Source organism: Sapajus apella, unplaced genomic scaffold, assembly GCF_009761245.1.
Source record: "Sapajus apella isolate SASKATOON/1434 unplaced genomic scaffold, GSC_monkey_1.0 scaffold29, whole genome shotgun sequence".
In the NCBI taxonomy this organism is placed as follows: domain Eukaryota; kingdom Metazoa; phylum Chordata; class Mammalia; order Primates; family Cebidae; genus Sapajus; species Sapajus apella.
In genome coordinates, this window is record NW_022436969.1 from 10,090,189 (window position 1) to 10,110,070 (window position 19,882).

The 19,882-nt window shown below is 42.0% G+C and overlaps 1 protein-coding gene and 1 long non-coding RNA gene across 3 annotated transcripts in view; both read right to left on the minus strand.

Annotated features, from left to right (window-relative positions):
- The window catches only part of LOC116561451, an 18,356-nt gene extending 1,273 nt beyond the window's left edge, over window positions 1-17,083 (minus strand). Inside the window, exon 1 of the long non-coding RNA XR_004273435.1 lies at window positions 17,000-17,083. This is a non-coding gene — a long non-coding RNA (uncharacterized LOC116561451). The remainder of the gene's footprint in view (window positions 1-16,999) is intronic.
- On the minus strand, window positions 2,042-12,162 carry SNRPD1 (small nuclear ribonucleoprotein D1 polypeptide). 2 transcript variants are annotated; one of them, XM_032293223.1, is made up of 4 exons: window positions 12,026-12,162; window positions 6,296-6,372; window positions 5,029-5,220; window positions 2,042-3,257 (listed from the first exon to the last, which is right to left on the minus strand). In XM_032293223.1, exons 1-4 carry the CDS (start codon window positions 12,145-12,147, stop codon window positions 3,181-3,183), a joined length of 468 nt encoding a protein of 155 aa, XP_032149114.1. In that variant the 5' UTR covers window positions 12,148-12,162; the 3' UTR covers window positions 2,042-3,180. The 2 variants fall into 2 exon arrangements, with proteins under 2 accessions (XP_032149114.1, XP_032149116.1); XM_032293225.1 differs by having other exon boundaries at window positions 11,961-12,130.
- Window positions 17,084-19,882: the final 2,799 nt, after the last annotated feature.

A 19,882-nucleotide genomic window follows, 5' to 3' on the forward strand; every position in this document is an offset into this window, starting at 1 on the left:
AAAAAAAAAAAAAAAAAAAAAAAAAAAAGCAGCATGTTAAACTCTAGTCTGTTTTCTATTCATATTACAACGGTTTCTTTATAGCAAATGATGGTAATCAGTTCAAATAGCTTTTTCTTCACACAATTTTAGCCCTTTCACATGAAAATGAAATAATGACCTCTAGTGGAACAAACTCAATCTAGTATCCATTGTGGTCTATTATTAAACTGTTATTAGACTGGCTTCACACTGCAAACATCCTAAGCATGAAAACTCTCAAAACAATTTTTTTTTTTTGAGACAGTCTTGCTGTCACTCAGGCTGGAGTGCAGTGGTATGATCTCAGCTCACTGCAACCTCTGCCTCCAGGGTTCAAGTGTCTCCTGTCGCAGCCTCCTGAGTAACTGGGATTACAGGCACCCACGACACCACCTAGCTGACTTATCTATTCTCAGTAGAGAGGGGTTTCACCGTGTTAACCCAGGCTGGTCTCAAACTCCTGACCTCAAGTGATTTACCAACCTTGGCCTCCCAAAGTGTTGGAGTCACAGGCATGAGCTGCCATGCCTGGCCAAAACATAATTTTAAATCTCTTATGTTATGCAGCTATTTTCAAAATTTTAAAATTTAAGAGTCAAGTCTCACTAGGTTACCCAGGCTGGAGGGCTGTAAGTTGCAATCATAGCAGCTATGGCTTTAAACTCCTGGATTCTAGCAATTCTGCCTTAGCATCCCCAGTAGCAAGGACTGCAGGTGTGCACCACAGTATCCAGCTCCAATTTTTATGCGGTATCTGCTTTCCTTTTAGTCTATAAGTTCCATGAGGACAGAGCCAACTATGTTGATTTCCTACTCTTGCAGGGTTTTTCTGTTTGACCCCTTCAAATCTCCTCTCTGCCTTTTGCCTTCTGCTTGGATACAACCAATAGGAGCACCAATAGATCAGAAGATGGGAAATAATGAAATCCAGATATTTATTCCCCAGCTTAATTAAAGAAAGGTATGGAGAAAAATGACATATTGGTTGTATCTTGTCATGCCAACCCACTTTTAATATATTTTACTATTAAAGAATTGTCTTAATCATCATGAATTTCATACATCCCCTTTTGGATCATAGAACCTGTAATAAAACTGGATTACCACTGCCATTAATTTGGGGGGGGGGAAGCTAATTATTACATAACTTCGATGACTTATTAAAAAATAGAACATCAACTGTGGAAAAATAAATTATTTACTTGAGGTAAGATACTTAAAATATATTAGCTAATATACTAATATGTAAATTTATGACAGGTGCATTCCACATGTATATTAATATCTAACATATTAGTTTAAATATATATTTTTTTTTTGAGATGGAATCTCCCTCGGTCGCCCAGGCTGGAATACAGTGGCGTGATCTCAGCACACCCCAACTTCCACCTCCCATATTCAAGTGACTCTCCTGCCTCAGCCTCCCGAGTAGCTGGGATTACAGGTGCCAGCACCATGTCCAGCTAATTTTTTTTATTTTTAGTAGAGATGAGGTTTCACCATGTTGGCCAGGCTGGTCTCAAACTCCTGACCTCAGGTGATTCCCCCACCCTGGCCTCCCAAAGTGCTGGGATTATAGGTGTGAGCCACTGCGCACAGCCGATAATGTTTTTAAAGTATCTTACCTCATCAAGTAAATTCAAATTTATTATATATACTATATTTATATAATATACATATTTATATGCACATTTTGTAGTGACTTCCTTATTTTTGCCGGAGAGGGGGCACCCAGCAGCACCCACCGAGTCCCTGCAAGCTATAGTGACTTCTTTAAAACATACACATCCCCACTCTTGCTCTCAATTTATATAATCCTCTTACAGGACTTAAACTTTTTTTAGGTAACAATCTTTGCAGAAAATTTCCTTATTTAACAAAACAACTCACATGCACGATGAAAATACAGATTTAAGTCACCCACATCCTCAGTTTTTTTCCTTAGCATATAAATATTTGGTAGTAACCTTTACGAAAAACTGATACACTGAGAGGCATTTTTCTGAGCTTAACCAATTAGAAACACTTTTAAAAAATCTTTATTAACAATTAGAACAGTTTTGCAGTCAAATGAAGTAGGTCTTTTCTCTTCTGTTCTCAAAGAACCCCTTAATAAAGGAGGCACTGACAGGTACATTCCACATTAACAGGTTTTAACACTGCTCATAACTGATAATCTAGTGAACATTTAACTCCAAGTTTTAACTTGGAGAACATAAAACTATATCCTATTGAGAACTGATTAAAAAGCAAAAGAAACAAAAAGTAGCAGCTAGACAAAAGCAATGACCCTTAATTTAGAAGACAACTTTTTACCAAGTACCTAAGACTCTGTGGAGTAAAACTCAGTAAAGGAGAATTTTAGACCCCATCCCATAAGGACTTTAGTTTCCAAAATACCAAAAATAACTTACTTCCCCTTGTAGGTGGGTGCCACAGAATGAAGTCAGAGTAAAGCAATAAAATGCACATTCAGTGCATGTAAAGTAAAAGGGCATATATTCTATATAAGTTTAGCCTAAAATTGTCTCTTTACATATCTGAAGTTCAGCCTAAAGGTTTCAGGACAAAGTGAACTGCAGCCTAACTGGTTGTGTAAATAAATGGTACCCTACTCTTGGGCCAATTACTAAGTTTCAGCCAATCAAAGGGAGCGAACTGTTCAACCTATATTCAAATAAGGCAAACGCTGAACTGTTAACTAATCCGGCTGTTGCTGTATCTCACTTCCATTTTCCATACATCACTTTCCTTCTTCTGTCCATAAATCCTCATCAACTATGCAGCTGGGCTGAAGCCTCTGAATCTATTCTGGTTCAGGGGCTACCTGATTTATGAATTGTTCTTTGCTCAATTAAACTGTCAAATTTAATTTGTCTGAGGCTTTTCTTTTAACCTTATTTTTATTATCATAAAAATAAAAATTTTAGTTCAAAAACTTAAAGCCTGATCATCTAAAAATGAAACTGCCCAGTAGAAATGCTTAGCTCGCACTGTGGTATTCTTGTGAATGTGGAGGAAACTACTAAAACTCTGATATACTCAATAGACAGCTCTGTCCCACATTTATGTTTATTAAAAACTGACATAAACAAACACAACCTGTACAAAAAATATCCCAGATCCCATATGACTTTGAAACAGTAATCATGAGAGACATTATCGCCTTGGACCCCCTCTTCCTCTGCCACGGCCACGTCCTCTTCCTCTGCCTCTGCCTCGGCCTCTTCCTGCAACTGAGGGAAAAGAAAAACAAAGCAAGTTCAATTCTCTTCTGCACGAATGTTACCTTGCCACCACAAACAGCGTTTACACACACACCTTTCCCCATTTATAGCTCTTTATTAGCAGTTACAGTAAAGAAAACTTTAGCTTCTCTTAAATGTGTTAAGACTTCAGATTTCCCCCCACGCCCCCAACACATTATCATGCAGAACCAAGAACTAAAGGCCTAGGAATATTATTGTTTCAATTTATTTACTAAGAAATTTGTCAAATTTTAAATATGTTTTCTTTACATCATGTCTCAAATTCACCATAAAATGATTTGAACCTCACAAAAAATGGAAGAGATGTATCAACAGAACATGAATACCTTGATGCCAGAGTCTGGTAACTGAATAAAATCCAAGCAAGTTAATTCAAAACCAGGGAAGTTTATAACTATGATATCAAATCACAATCTTATTAACTCTTCAAAAAATTAAAACTCATTTGACCCAAACATAATCTAGTGCTTTAAGCCATATAGCAACATCCCTGCCACTTGGTCATCCTAACTCTAGTTGAGTATCATGGTGACAGAGAACTCATCACCCAAATAAACTTATTTCATCTTCAGACAGCTATGAATATTAGAAAATCCTGACACAGTCACATTCTCCTTTTTTTTGATAAAGGGTCTCACTCTGTAGGTCCAGCCTTTACAGACCCACCACCATGCCTGGCTCATTTTTTTGTGTTTTTAGTAGAGATGGAGTTTCACTATGTTGGCCGGGCTGGTCTCAAACCCTGACCTCAGGCGATCCACCCACTGGGGCCTCCCAAAGTACTGGAAGCTGCCGTGCCTGGCGTCTTTTTCTTTTTAAAGAAAGAAAACAGGTCGGTGGTTCACGCCTGTAATCCTAGCACTTTGGGAGGCCAAGGTGGGTAGATCACGGGGTCAAGATATCAAGACCATCCTGGCAAACATGGTAAAACCCCACCTCTACTAAAAATACAAAAATAGCTGGGTGTGGTGGCACGAGCCTGTAGTCCCAGCTACTTGGGAGTCTGAGGAAGAATAATAGCTTGAACCTGGGAGGTGGAGGTTGAAGTGAGCCAAGACCACACCACTGCACTCCAGGCTGGGTGACAAGAGCAAGACTCTGTCACAAAAAAAGAAAAAAAAATTTTTTTTAGTGGAGATGGGGTTTTTCCATATTGGTCAGGCTGGTCTGCCTGTTGATCAGACTGGGAGTTCGTCCTGCCCTCAGGTGATCCGCCCACCTCAGCCTCCCAAAGTGCTGGGATTATAGGTACGAGCCACTGCACCCAGCCTAAAAACAAATTTAATTTAATTAATTTAATTAATTTATTTATTTTTGAGACAGGATCTCACTCTGTGTTACCCAGGCTGGAATGCAGTGGTGCCATCTTGGCTCACTGCAACCTCCACCTCCTGGGTTCAAGCAATTTTCCCACCTCACCCTCTCAAGTAGCTGCAATTATACACATGAGAAGCCCCTATACCAAGACATTAAGAAATTTCACAATACTAGGAATAAAGAGTCCATCTCCAAATCTTCCAAAGCAGGGGCAGAGAGTTGGGGGCAGGAGACAGGAAATGATAAATCCTTTGAACAGGAAATACATCAATGTTTTTAACAGCAATCCCAGGAGTTATAATACATACTATAGGAAATATTAAACAACGAAGACCCTTGTGTCGTTTACAAATATTTATATTATGAATAGTGTAGATTAGGATTAGCATTCAAAAAAATGTTTATATTCCTTCACACTTACCTGCTTCCCTTTTCTTAGATTTCACCTTAGGTTCAACATCCACAAGTAGTGTATCCAGAGGTAAACTGTCTGGTAGAATAAAGTATCGAATGTTATTTCCTCGAATACTCAGCGTTTCCAGCTGTACAGGTTCTCTGTTCTTCAGGGTCATTTTCACAGCTTTAAGATGTGTATTCATGCTGACATCCACACCTAAAGGGGAAAAGAATTGGGCAGTTATTAGTATGATACAAGGAAGGCAACTAATTAATCTACCAAGCCACAGTAAATACTGGACTACAAAAGAATACTGTTCTGCTACAGTGCAAGTTTTCTGTGACACAATTTAGCACGTGTAACTGGTAAATGGGGGAATAACGTCAGTATAAATCAGCAGTGTTTCCTTCCTAGAGATTTTTCCTTCCTAGAGATTTTTCCTAGCACACTAATGTTTTGCTTACAGAAGTGAATGCAGCAAGCCATGGAAGAACCCTGACTCGGCTTTAGGATCACTGCCAATTTGACAGGTGTTTCTTACTTGTTTCTCCCACTGTCATTGTAACTTCCTCGTAAGCCCCATTCTATCAAACTATCCTCACCTTTGTTTCTGCTTCTATGTACACAAGTAAAAAATTGTTACTGCTTTTATTAAGAATACTTTGATTATAAAGCTGCAAAGGCTCTAAGTAGTCTGCCACAACCTGTTTTCCTCATTAAGCTATTATTCTTAGCATAAGATCTTACAAAATACAAAGCAAGATTTTTCAGGGTGAAAATATGACATTATAGCTGACACCTGAATACTGAAGCCTTTATCAAATCATATCTGAACAAATGGGATAACTGAATACCTACTTAGGCCGAGTGCCGTGGCTCATGCCTGTAATCCAAGCACTTTGGGAGGCCAAGGCGGGTAGATCACCTAAAGTCTACTGACCAGCCTGGTCCAATTCAAGACCAGCATGGCTGACATGGTGAAACTTTGTCTCCACTAAAAATACAAAAATTAGCCAGGCATGTGGCAGGCGCCTGTGATCCTAGATATTTGGAGGCTGAATCAGAAGAATAGCGTGAATCCAGGAGGTGGAGCTTGTAGTGAGCCAAGATCACGCCACTGCACTCCAGCCTGGGTGATAGAGCGAAACTTTGTCTCCAAAAATCAATTAAATAATTTAGACAAAATAAGGATTTGTACTACAATAATGTTCATTAAGCAATCAAAAAAGAAGCTAGCAGGTGGAACCACGAGAAGAAAAAAACTGTTATAAAAGCAGTCCAACTGCCATACCTGTGATTGTTCCATGGACCTGTGTTCCATTCTTCAATTCAATGGTTACAGTTTCATGACTCAATTTCATCAAAAATCTATAAATAGGAATAAAACCATTAATTTTTACCTGCGGCACTTTAAAATCACATTTATTAAGTTGAAAGGGTGAAACATCTAGATGTTGAAAATTTGCTAGATGCCACCTGTATCAATTTCTATTAATAATATGCATAACAATTTCAGCTTTTCCTGAATTATGTCCTCAACCTTTATGAAGGAGCATAACAGTACTAACAAGCTGTCATTTGGACGTTTCTAATTTTCAAACCTCAAATCCAGACATACAAGATCTTAGACTGATTATAAATCATGAAAAAGAAATAAAGAATTACAGTTGGTAAAAAGATTTATAAGCATGGGCCAGGCACGGTGGCTCACACCTGTAATCCCAGCACTTTGGGAGGCCGAGGTGGGCTGATTATGAGGTGAAGAGATCGAGACCATCCTGGCCAACATGGTAAAACCCCACCTCTACTAAAAATACAAAATTTAGTTGGGCATGGTGGCATGCACCTGTAGTCCCAGCTACTTGGGAAGCTGAGGCAGAAGAATTGCTTGAACCCAGAAGGAGAAGGTTATAGTGAGCCTTGGGAAGCTGAGGCAGGAGAAATGCTTGAACCCAGGAGGCAGAGGTTACAGTGAGCCGAGATCGCATCACTGCACTCCAGCCTGGTGACAGAGTGAGACTCCATCTCAAAAAAAAAATAAATAAATAAATAAGATTACAAACTTATTATACACTTATAGGTAGAGTAAAAATCTCCCTTCCTAACCCCTGCACTGTGGGTATGTAGGAATATTATTCCAGATCATCTTATATGCATTCATAAGTATATATACAAATTTATTTTTACATAAATTGGGTTATATTTTACTCAGTTCTATAATTTGTAGTTCTCATTTAGCAGTTTATATTGGACATATTTCCATTTCAACCAAAATATAAAACATTCTAAGAACCTCTGCTGGGCATGGTGGCTTACGCCTGTAATCCAGCATTTTGGGAGGCTGAGGCCAGCAGATCACCTGATGTTAGGAGTTCAAGATCAGTCTGGCCAACATGGTGAAACCCTGCCTCTATTAAAAATACAAAAATTATGGTGGGGCACAGTGGCTCACGCCTGTAATCCCAGAACTTTGGGATGCTGAGGCAGGCAAATCACCTGAGGTCAGGAGTTTAAGACCAGCCTAGCCAATCTGGTGAAATCCCACCTCTATAAAAACAGAAAAATTAGCCTAGCCTGGCACAATGGCACGTGCCTGTAGTCCCAGCTACTTGGAGGCTGAGGTAGGAGAATCGCTCAAACCCAGGAGGCAGAGGATGCAGTGAGACGAGTTCGCACCACTGCACTCCAGCCTGGGCAACCAATTGAGGCTACATCTCAAAAAAAAAAAAAAAATTAGCCAGGCGTGGTGGCAAAGGCCTGTAATCTCAGCTACTTGGGAGGCTGAGACATGAGAACTGCTTGAACCCAGGAGGTGGAGGTTGCAGTGAGGTCAGATCATGCCACTGCACTCCAGCCTGGGCCACAGAGCAGGACTCCATCTCAAAAAACACTAAAATAACATTCTAAGAACTGAAAACTATTCCACCATATGGAAATGTCAAAATTTATTACTCTCGTTGATGGACATTAGTTTGTTTCAACTTTTTCCCATTATTAACCCAATTATGCAAACCCTCACCAACACTAGTTGCTATCAATCCTTCCAATTTTTGTCAATTTGATAGGGGGAAAACTTTGTTTTTCCTTAATTACTTGTGAGATTATCTTTTCATGAATATGGGAAAATTGTATTTCTTCTGTGAATTGTCTGTTCACATTATTCACACATTCTCAATTAGGTTGAGTTTTTATTTTCTACTGGTTTGCCAGTCATTCAAGTTTGTTTACGGTTTTTTTTTTTTTTTTTTTTTTTTTTTTTTTTTTTGAGTCGGCGTCTAACTCTTTCGCCCAGGCTGGAGTGCAGTGGCGCGATCTCGGCTCACTGCAACCTCCACATCCTGGGCTCAAGCGATTCTTCTGCCTCAGCCTCCTGAGCAGCTTGGATTACAGGCATGTGCCACCAAGCCCAGCTAATTTCTGTATTTTTAGTAGAGAAGGGGTTTCACTATATTGACCAGGCTGGACTTGAACTCCTGACCTTGCGATCCAACTGCCTCGGCCTCCCAAAGTGCTGGATTACAGGTGTGAGCCACCACGCCCGGCCTAAAATACAGAACTTCTAAACACACAATGCACTAATATCTAGTAATAAAAATGAACAAATTACTGATGCACTTGACAATGTGGATGAATCTCAAAAACATGTGAGTAAAAGAAGTTTTACAGGCCGGGCATAGTGACTCACACCTGTATTCCCCGCACTTTGGGAAGCCAAGGTCAGGAGTTTGAGACCAGTCTGACCAACATGGAGAAACCCCATCTCTACTAAAAATACAAAATTAGCCAGGTGTAGTGGCACATGCCTACAATGCCAGCTACTCGGGATGCTGAGGCAGGAGAATTGCTTGAACCTGGGAGGCGGAGGTTACGGTGAGCCAAGATCGTGACATTGCACTCCAGCCTGGGCAACAAGAGTGGAACTCCATGTCAAAAAAAAAAAAAAAAAAAGGTGTTCATATTTTTCAATACCAGGAAATATATACTGCATTTCATCGTATAAAATACTTACCTCAAAGAAGGAAAACAAAAAAACCATGAGTGGGATAAGAAGGGCCTGAACCTCAGTGGTGGTGTCTGGAATGAATGGAGGCTACTACAAGCAAGACAAATACATAATTATTCCTCCCTCTCTGAGCCCAGGAACCAAATGGATTCAAATTATTTTCAGATTAATCTTTCAATATCTGAATTATTTTTACTTAGTGAAACTTATAGTCAGATAATAGTGTCCTTCAGTATCAAAACACACTATTTGAACACAAAAACCAATCAAAACAGGATAACGTGGAACATGTGTATGAAGTAGGTAACATTGGCAAACAGCAATTTATCAAATGTCAAGAACATCAGGAGAGAAAAAGTCAAGCTCACCTCCCAGGTTTTTGGTTAGGGTGACAGTGAGGATAAGGATGATAACACCGCCAATGGAGATACAGAAACAAAAGTCTACTGAAAATGCAAACTAGTCAAACAATCACTTTCTGCAGGAAAGATACAGTCTTCAGTAAGAAAAAAAAAAAAAATTGTTAGGCCGGGCGCGGTGGCTCACGCCTGTAATCCCAGCACTTTGGGAGGCCGAGGCAGGTGGATCACGAGGTCAAGAGATCGAGACCATCCTGGTCAACATGGTGAAACCCCGTCTCTACTAAAAATACAAAAAATTAGCTGGGCATGGTGGCGCGTGCCTGTAATCCCAGCTACTCAGGAGGCTGAGGCAGGAGAATTGCCTGAACCCAGGAGGCGGAGGTTGCGGTGAGCCGAGATCGCGCCATTGCACTCCAGCCTGGGTAACAAGAGCGAAACTCCGTCTCAAAAAAAAAAAAAAAAAAAATTGTTTCTAAATTTTACTTAAGACACAAAACAGGATTCAGTACAAGTATTAAAAATTATGGGAAAATTGTCTTAATATGCAGTATCTTTAAATGGAACAAACGGGATCCAATGTGTATTACATAAAATTGAACTATGAGTAGATTAAGATTCAGCTTGGCAGGTATGGAGAAATTTAAAAACAAACAAAAAAACATTTTTTTGAGATAGAGTCTCGCTGTGTCACCCAGGCTGGAGTACAGCAGTGGCGGGATCTCAGCTTACTGCAACCTCCGCCTCCTAGGTTCAAGTGATTCTCCTGCCTCAGCCTCCTGAGTAGCTGAGATTATAGGAACGCCTCATCATGCCCACCTAATTTTTGTATTTTTAGTAGGGATTGGATTGCACCATGTTGGCCAGGCTGGTCTTGGATTCTTGACGTCAGATGATCGGTCTGCTTCAGTCTAAAAAATGTACTTTAAATTCTAGGACTTTTTTTGAGATGGACTCTCACTCTGTCATCAAGCTGAAGTGAAGTGGCATGAAGTCGGTTCACTGCAACCTCCACCTCCCGGGTTCAAGCGATTCTTTTGCCTCAGCCTCCTGAGTAGGTGGGACTACAGGCATGGGCCACCACGCTGAGCTAATTAATTCTAGGATTTCTTATCCAAAATTATAGTTCAAATAAAAATACACTAAAAATTAACCTTAAATGTCTTTTGTACCAACTCCTCCCTGAATATAATTTTTTTTTGGAGACGGAGTCGCCCAGGCTGGAGTGCAGTGGTGTGATTCTCCGCTCATGCAACCTCCCTCCCCCTGATGGGTTCAAGTGATTACCCTGCCTCAGCCTCCCAAGTAGCTGGGATTACAGGCACACGCCACGTCGCTCGGCTAGTTTTTATATTTTTAGTAAAGACAGGGTTTCACTATGTTGGTCAGGCTGGACTCGAACTGCTGACCTGAGGTGATCCACGCGTCTCAGCCTCCCAAAGTGCTGAGATTACAGGCGCGAGCAGCCTCCTCCCTGATATTGAAACCCTCTACATGTTATTTAAAACGTTTCGAACAAACGTTATTTCAGGCGTTATCTACTTTTCTGTAGTCACCACTAATCAGAAAGCTCCAACAAGGCAGGGACTCTGCCTTTTAAAAAATTCTAGTACCAGCGCCTGGTATATAACAGATGCCCATAAGCTATTTAGTGGACATTGACAATCCCTGACTCAACAGGAAAGAAACGAGCTAAATATTTATAATTGCTGGCTTAGTCATGTGAAACGTCTGCCTCTGTCCTAGGTTCAGTCTCAAGGAAAAACACCAAAACCAAATCTACTTGCAGGTAGTTTGTAATTATTCACGTAAGTAAAAAGTCTTCAGTAAGTTCACCTAACTGACCAGGTTTATTTATTTCGAAAGAACTAAAACAGGAGAACTATGTATTATCTGGATAATCAGCCACAATTGCGTTGTGATAATTTCTGCCCTATATTAGGAGATTTTCCTAAATCAAAAGCCTATCTTAACGGGGAATTGAGGTAGAACAATCATTTATAAGTCTAAGGAGTATCAAAAGATAAAAACCAGCCGGGCAAGGTGGCTCACACCTGTAATATCAGCCCTTTAGGAGGCCGAGGCGGGCGGAACGCTTGAGCCCAAGAGTTCGAGACCAGCCTGGTCAACGAAGTGAGACACTGTATTTAAAAACAAACAAACAAACAAACAAAACTTGTGGAGCCACAAGTCCTTCTCTGATTTAAAATGTTTTGCAAACAGGTGTAATTATTTCCAAATAAACTCATACAGCTTCTAAGTACTTTTAAGTGAGCCTGGAATTCCACTCAAAAATCAGTAACCGTAAGAGCGAGCTGTGTCCCAGGCGGCGCGGCACCTTAAAGCCTCTAAGTCACTAGGCGGGAAGGAAGCGCTCGGCCTTTATACCCATCTCTCGGAAAACTCCCGGGATCCGTGCGCTACCCACGAGGACGTCCGGGCCAGAGCACGAGCGGCGGGCTCAGGAGGCCGGCCGTTAGCAGGCCGCGCACACGCGGCTTTCCCGCCTCCTGCAACTGGGAGAACTCAGCCTTCCGGACTCCAGGCCAAGCCCGCCCTTCACAGCCCCCAGAGCTACCTGGTCACCCCCTCACCTCACAAGCTTCATCCTAGCAGCGCCGTCACCCTTTGGTTCCGATAGCTCACAAAATCCAGCAACCTAATACTGATCGACGGCAGTATGAATGGCCGGAAGCGCCTACTCCAGTGTCTCCGAACGTAAAGAGCGCGCAGAGCACTGCAGACGCACGGCGGAAACGCCGAGGCTGCGCTGGGCCGCATTCCCTTCCGGCCACGAGGAGCGTGACTACGGCCCCTGGCGGCTGGAGGTTGCCTTGAGCCGGCAGAGGGCGTCGAGGGCTGGTCTAGGAGGGAAAATGTCCTGCAAGAGGGAGATTCCAATAAATCCAGTTAATAGCACTGTCGCACTTCAGGAGGCCGAGGCGGGTGGATCACCTGAGGTCAGGAGTTCAAGACCAGCCTGGCCAACATGGTGAAACTCTGTCTACTAAAAATTCAAAAGATTAGCTGGGCATGGTGGCCCGTGCCTGTAATCCCAGCTACTCTGGAGGCTGAGGCAGGAGAATCGCTTGAGCCCAGGAGGTGGTGGTTTCAGTGAGCCGAGATCGCGCCATTGCACTCCAGCCTAGGCAACAACAGCGAAACTCCATCAAAAAAAAAAAAAAAAAAAAAGAAAGTACTGTCACCATCACGCTTCTGAACAGCAGGGCACCGAGAGTACAGCACCTAATATAAATTCATTACTGAACGAAAAGAAGTTCTGAGATAAACCTAAATGATTATGCTGATTCTGTTCCAACACCAGGGAGTCTTTGGTATTACTTTTTTTTTTTTTGAGACGGAGTTTCGCTCTTGTTGCCCAGGCTGGAGTGCAGTGGCGCGATCTCGGCTCACCGCAACCTCTGCCTCCTGGGCTCAGGCAATTCTCCTGCCTCAGCCTCCTGAGTAGCTGGGATTACAGGCATGTGCCACCATGCCCAGCTGATTTTTTTTTTTTGTATTTTTAGTAGAGACGGGGTTTCACCATGTTGACCAGGATGGTCTCGATCTCTTGACCTCGTGATCCACCCGCCTGGGCCTTCCGAAGTGCTGGGATTACAGGCGTGAGCCACCGCGCCCGGCCGTCTTTGGCATTACTTAATGTACCTGAAGAAAATCACACATGGGCCGAGGCCAGGTTCATGCCTGTAATCCCAGCACTTTGGAAGGCTGAGGCGGGCGGATCACTACGTCGAGATCGAGACCATCCTGGCCAACATGGTAAAACTCCGGCTCTACTAAAAATACAAAAATTAGCTGGGCATGGTGGCTCGCGCCTGTAGTCCCAGCTACTCGGGAGGCTCAGGCAGGAGAACTGCTTGAACCCGGGAGGCAGAGATGCAGTGAACCAAGATCGCGCCACTGCACTCCAGTCTGGCAGCAGAGAACTCCATCTCAAAAAACAAACAAAAAAAAAATCACACAATGTAGAGGATTATTTTCACTTTAAGTTTCGATCTATAAAAGAAACTTTTCAATCTTGGTCTTTCTCATCAACTCATCGAAAAAAAAATTTTTTTTTAAATTTTTTTGAGAGGGAGTCTTGCTCTGTCGCCCAGCCTGGAGTGTAGTAGTGCGATCTCAGCTCACTGCAACGTCTGCCTCCTGGGTTCAAGCGATTCTGTGCCTCAGCCTCTCCAGTAACTGAGATTACAGGCACGCATCACCACCTCCCGTTAATTTTTGTATTTTTAGTAGAGACGGGATTTCCTTATGTTGGCCAGGATGATCTGAACTCCTGACCTCAAGTGATGTGCGTGCCTTGGCCTCCCAAAGTGCAAAGTCCTGGGATTACAGGTGTGAGCCTCATCAAAATTTAACACAGACACTCCCCCTTCCTCTTTCAGCTTTCAGGATGCCAAGATCACCTGGCCTTTTTTCTAATCTCACTAAACACTCTGTTTTGTTTTTTTAAGATAAGGTCTGCTCTATTGCCTAGCCTGGAATGCAATGGTATGATCAGGGCTCACTGCGACCTTAACCTTCCTGGCTCAAGCAATCCTCCCGCCTCAGCCTCCTCAGTAGCTGGGACCACAAGAGTGTGCCACCATGCCCAGCTATTTATTTATTTATTTAGAGATGGAGTTTCACTCTTGTTGCCCAGGCTGGAGTGCAATGGTGCAATCTCGGTTTACCGCAACCTCTGCCTCCTGTTTTCAAGCAATTCTCCTGCCTCAGCCTCCTGAGTATCTGGGATTACAGGAATGCGCCACCACATCTGGCTAATTTTGTATTTTTAGTAGAGACAGGGTTTCTCCATGTTGGTTAGGCTGGTCTCGAACTTCTGACCTCAAGTGATACACCTGCCTCAGCCTCCCAAAGTGCTGCCATTACAGGCATGAGCCACTGCGCCCAGCCTTATTTTTTATTTTGTAGAGAAGAGGTATTACTACGCTGCCCAGGCTGGTCTCCAACTCCTGGGCTCAAGAGATCCTACTGCCATGGTCTCCCAAAATGCTGGGTTTACAGCCCCAGAGCCTCCATGACCAGCCTCTAACTATTCTTTCTAAATCTCCTTAGCTGACTCTTCCTTCTGTATGGAGCCGATACAAGTTAGAGTGCTTCCCGGCTTGTGGCTGTGGTCTCTTTATGTGTACTTTTTAATTTGTATCTGTGGTTGAGACTTCATCCCTGATCAACAGAACTCTTGGATATTGTACGACAATACTTATCAAAGTTTAATGTGTGTAGGACTCACCTGGGGAAACTTTAAAATGAAAATCTGATTCAGCTGTTGTGGGGCCTGAAATTCTGCATTTCTAATAAGCCTTCAGTAGATGAAGCTGCTCCTACTCTATGAGTAACAAGGCTAAAATGGGTATTTGTGTGTTGCCTTCTCAACATCTATTCCCTTGTCTTTCCAAATGTTCCTAATATTTGTGTGGTGATCCCTGTGGTCCTAAGAAAGCTGACTCCACCTTTTATAATAATTACATTCCATTACTTGTTCATAGTAGGCTTGGGATCTAAGTTAATCCTGTCAGACCTTTGGAGGGAATGCTCTTTTCTTTTGGTTATGAATGGAGAGGGAGTAACCCCTGGAGCTGTTGGGGTTACCAGAAGAAGAACCAATTTCAGGACATAGTTTCGTTTGTTTGCTCATTTAGACAGGATCTTGCTTTGTTGCCCAGGCTGAGGTCCAATGGTGTGATCCTGACTCACTGCAGCCTCAGTCTCCTGGGATCAATTGATCCTCCCACCTCAGCCTCCCAAAGTGCTGGGATTATAGGGAGACACTGTGCCCAGCCAAGGACAGAGTTTCTAAAAATACCAAAACCTGTGATGTGATCAATGAGCCCCTAGATAATAAATAATGCCTGATGTTGCTATTTAGAATTAAATAGCCCTGTGGTACAGGCCTATAGTCTCACTTACTCAAGAGGCTGAGGCAGGAGGATCACTTGAGGTCAGGAGTTCAAGGCCAGCCTGGGCAGCATAGCAAGACCCCATCTCTTAAAAATGAAAAAAAAAAATTAAATAAAATTAAAAATTCAGCTCCTCAGACTGGGTGCAGTGGTTCATGCCTGTAATCCCAGCACTTTGGGAGGCTGAAGTCGGGAGTTCGAGACCAGCCTGACCAACCTGGAGAAACCCTGTCTCTGCTAAAAATACAAAATTAGCTGATCATGGTGGCACATACCTCAATTTTAGTAACTACATTTCAAATACTCATGTATCTATGGCTATCCTTTTGAATAATGCAGATATATGAATATTTCCGTCATTACAGAAAGTGTGATTAGACAGTGCTTCTTGAGGACCATGTTTGTTTCCTTCTTAGCATTTAATTATTTGTTTACTTAATTATTGTCAAATACAAGAATGTAAACCAAAAGCAGGGAATTATGTCTTTTCTGTTCACTACAGAATCTCCAGCATCTAGAATAATGCCTTGTATGTAATATCCCCTCAATGAATATTTGTGAAATAACTGAATGCCTCGGATGGTCACAGTGGCTCACACCTATAATCCCGGCACTTAGGGAGGCCCAGGTGGGTGGATCACGTGAGGTCAGGGGTTCAAGACCAGCTGGCCAACATGGTGAAACTCCATCTCTACTAAAAATACCAAAATTAGCCAGACGTGGTGGCAGATGTCTGTAATCCCAGCTACTCAGGAGGCTGAGGCAGGCGAATGGCTTGAACCCAGGAGGCAGAGGTTGCAGTGAGCCAAGACTGTGCCACTTTACTCCAGCCTGGGCAACAAAGTGAGACTCTGTCTCATAAATAATAATAATAATAATAATAACGGAATGCCTCCTCTATTAGGATGTATGCTCCTTGAGGAAGGAGACTTCTGTGTATTGTTCTCTGCAGTATCCCCATTACTGAGACTTCTGTGTATTGTTCTCTGCAGTATCCCTCTCTATGTCTTGAAGGCCCTTCCTACTTTGGACTGATAAAAGAAAATAACTTGTATTTGAGGAATGAGAGTTTTTAAACTTTATCAAGCCTAGAGAAACATTAAAATAAGACAAACATCTCATTCATCTATTCAAACTGTTTGTGGTCAGGCCTGGTGGTTCACACCTGTAAATCCCAGCACTTTGGGAGGCCAACATGGGAGGATCACTTAAACCCAGAAGTTTGAGACCAGCCTGGGCAATATATTGAGACCCCATGTCTCTACTAAAAATACAAAAAAATAGCTGGGCATGGTGGTGCACGCCTGTGGTCCCAGCTACTCAGGAGGCTGAGGCAGGAGCACTGCTTGAGTCCGGTAGGTAGATGCTGCAGTGAACGGAGTTGCTGCCACTGCACTCCAGTCTGGGCAACAGAGCCAGACCCTGCCCCCCCAACACGAAACTGTTTGCTATTATTACAAGTAGCTGTAAAATACCTAATAATGTCACACCAGACAGTAAACCCCATATGCTATAGCTTAACAATGCATAGCCAATCACTAATCAATGTTATTTGTGTAAACCAATGAGAATCCCTGGAAAAAAAAAAAAGCAACTTTGTATCAGCTCACTCCTTGTCCAGGTTTTTTTTTTTTTTTTGAGAGGGAGTTTCACTCAAGTTACCCAGGCTGGAGTGCAATGGCGCGATCTTGGCTCACTGCAACCTCCACCTCCTGGGTTCAGGCAATTCTCCTGCCTCAGCCTCCTGAGTAGCTGGGATTACAGGCACGCACCACCATGCCCAGCTAATTTTTTGTATTTTTAGTAGAGACGGGGTTTCACCGTGTTGACCAGGATGGTCTCGATCTCTTGACCTCATGATCCACCCGCCTCGGCCTCTCAAAGTGCTGGGATTACAGGCTTGAGCCACTGCGCCCGGCCTGGGTTTTTAGCCTTTAAAAACTTGGTTGTAACAAAGGCCAAAAGAGCTTATATTCAAGGTTGCTTGTGTCTGAGTCTTCCAGGCAGCTGTCCACAAAAAATCACATTTTGTGCTTCAGCCTCTTCCTTTTAGGTTGATGGGGACCTTCCTACTTCTTAAGCCATCCCCTTTCCCTTCAAAAGCATAAGAATATTTGCGGATGGGTGCAGTGGCTCATGCCTGTAATCCCAGCACTTTGGGAGGCCGAGGTGGGTGGATCACCTGAGGTCAGGAATTTGAGACCAGCCTGGCCAACGTGGTGAAACCCCATCTCTACTAAAAATACAAAAATTAGTTTGGCGTGTTGGCGGGTGCCTATAGTCCCAGCTACTCAGGAGGCTGAGGCAGGAGACTCATTTGCACCAAGGAGGCAGAGATTCCAGTTAGCCAATATCACACCACTGCACTCCAGCCTGGGTGACAGAGCGAAAATTTGTCTCAAGAAAAAAAAGTTGAGTTCTTGCAATTCATGAAGCTTATTTCCTCTCCAGCCTTTCATACATGCCTTCTTTAACCTGGCTAACGCCTACTCATCCTCTCTCAAGTATGTGGGGCCAGCATCATTATTTGTATGGTAGTGGTGTGCTTCCCAGATGGCAAATTGAAATGTCGTTGTCAGTTGATAAATAGCTGTATTTTGTCTTTATTTTCTAGCTCAAAATTTTTTAGGATTTTTACTTTCTCATAGTAAAAAACTGTCAAGAGTCCTGAAATAAAGTCAACAAGAGTGGAGCAACAAATAAGACCTTAATTTCCTGCTAGCAGGAGGATTAATCTGAAAGTGAGATTGTCCTGTCTTCTGTGATTTGGCAGAGGTTTTATCTGCTGCAGGCATTTAGACTGGTCACAAGAAAGAAAAGGAAGAAGGAAATGGGAATGTAATACATAAGGCAATGCAACTATTCCATTATCAGTTTCAGAAGCAGATGTCCTACTGATAAGCCAGGGCAGAAAAGTATATACTGCAGTTTAGAGTCAGCAAGGAAAACAAGAAACTTAAACAAGTCCAGGAAATTACATTCATCGTTTTGAGTTTAGCAGGAGAACGTGGTCTTGTAATTCTTGCCATAGGGGGTGTGAAAAAGACATTCACCACTTATGTAACCATAATACTAAGCACCATGATGTGTCATCTGGGTTACAGCATTTATTTCTAGCACTGGCACAGAGCAAAGCTGAAACAAAGCTCTCCCCCAGGACTTTTTTGGGAGCTCTAAGGAACGAGGACCTCTCTTTTCACTGAAACCAGTTTGCTGTGAGCTTATGTAATTTCTGCCAAGTTGTCAGGAAAGCATACTTGAGAATGAAGCTAATACAGATGAAAGAAGAGCTGGACATTGTAGAGTGTCCTGCTGACATCATCTGACATCCTCAGGTTTCAGGATAACCTGAGGTCAGCTGCTCCCCTCCAGCTCCCGGTTATGGTAGCAATACTGTTGTTGCTTTTTTTTTTTTCTTAAAATATTGCTTATATGAGTTTGAGGTGGACCAGTCATTTTCTAATTAGAGAGACCTGACTAACATTTTGTTTGGATTATCAAACACTTTCTAAGTTGAATGTCTTCCTACAGTTATCTGAAAAAATATTTTCTTGCTAGTCTCAGACCACCTTTGAACTAAAACTTGTGATTCTTTCTAGTGATCTATAATTCTTTACCAGTTCAATGCTAGGCTTCTCATTGACTATTATTTGTAAAACTTTTAACATCTAAAAATATTTATTAATTCATTTAAATATTTATTAATAAAATGCTTCAGAAATAGACATGTTAATAGTTATATTTCCAAATTATAACATTATATTTTTCTTTTTTACAATGTTTTAAACTTTTATTTTAGTTTTGAGGGTACACGTAAAGGTTTGTTACTAGGTAAACATGTGTCATGGGGGTTTGTTGTACATATTATTTCATCACCCAAGTATTAAACCCGGTATCCAATAGTTATCTTTTCTACTTCTCTCCCTCCTCCCACTCTTCCTCAAAAAACTTGAATTCTTTACTCTTTCCTGAACGGACTGTAAGTTCAAAGTAATTTAAATAATAATGGATTATTATTTAATCAGATCATTATTGTTTCTTAGTGGACAACCAAATTAAATGAACCAAATTCCAAAGCTCATAGATAGAATGCTCTAAAATAAAACTATTGATAGAAGGAAAAACAAATATGATGTGATATCACAGAGTAAGATTTAATCGATCACACTACAAATTGAGACTACTGGTATTCATAAATCAGAAGTGAAAAATATCCTTCAAAATGATAAAGAATAATGCTCAAGAAAGTTTGTTTTTTTCCAGTGAATGCAAACTATTTTTATTTTTTTCATAGAAACTGATTATATATAGTTTTAGAAAAGAAAATAAGGCCAGGAATGGTGGCTTATGCCTGTAATCCCAGTACTTTGGGAGGCTGGGTGGTCACCTGAGGTCAGGTGTTCAAGATCAGCCTGATCAACATGGTGAAACCCCGTCTTTACTAAAAATACAAAAAAATTAGCTGACGGTGGTGGTGGGCACCTGTAATCCCAGCTACTTGGGAGGCTGAGGCAGGAGAATTGCTTGAACCCAGGAGGTGGAGGGTACAGTGAGCCGAGATTGCACCATTGCACTCCAGCCTGGGTGACAGA

What these genes read in the sequence shown, in the direction of transcription:
- SNRPD1 (XM_032293223.1), bottom strand. Translation starts at nt 12,147, where the DNA reads ATGCGGCCCAGCGCAGCCTCGGCGTTTCCGCCGTGCGTCTGCAGTGCT. An exon ending in GGTCCATGGAACAATCACAG is followed by an intron (nt 5,221 to 6,295) that starts GTATGGCAGTTG and finishes TTTCCCCTTTAG; the next exon opens with GTGTGGATGTCAGCATGAAT. An exon ending in ATCTAAGAAAAGGGAAGCAG is followed by an intron (nt 3,258 to 5,028) that starts GTAAGTGTGAAG and finishes CTTTTCCCTCAG; the next exon opens with TTGCAGGAAGAGGCCGAGGC.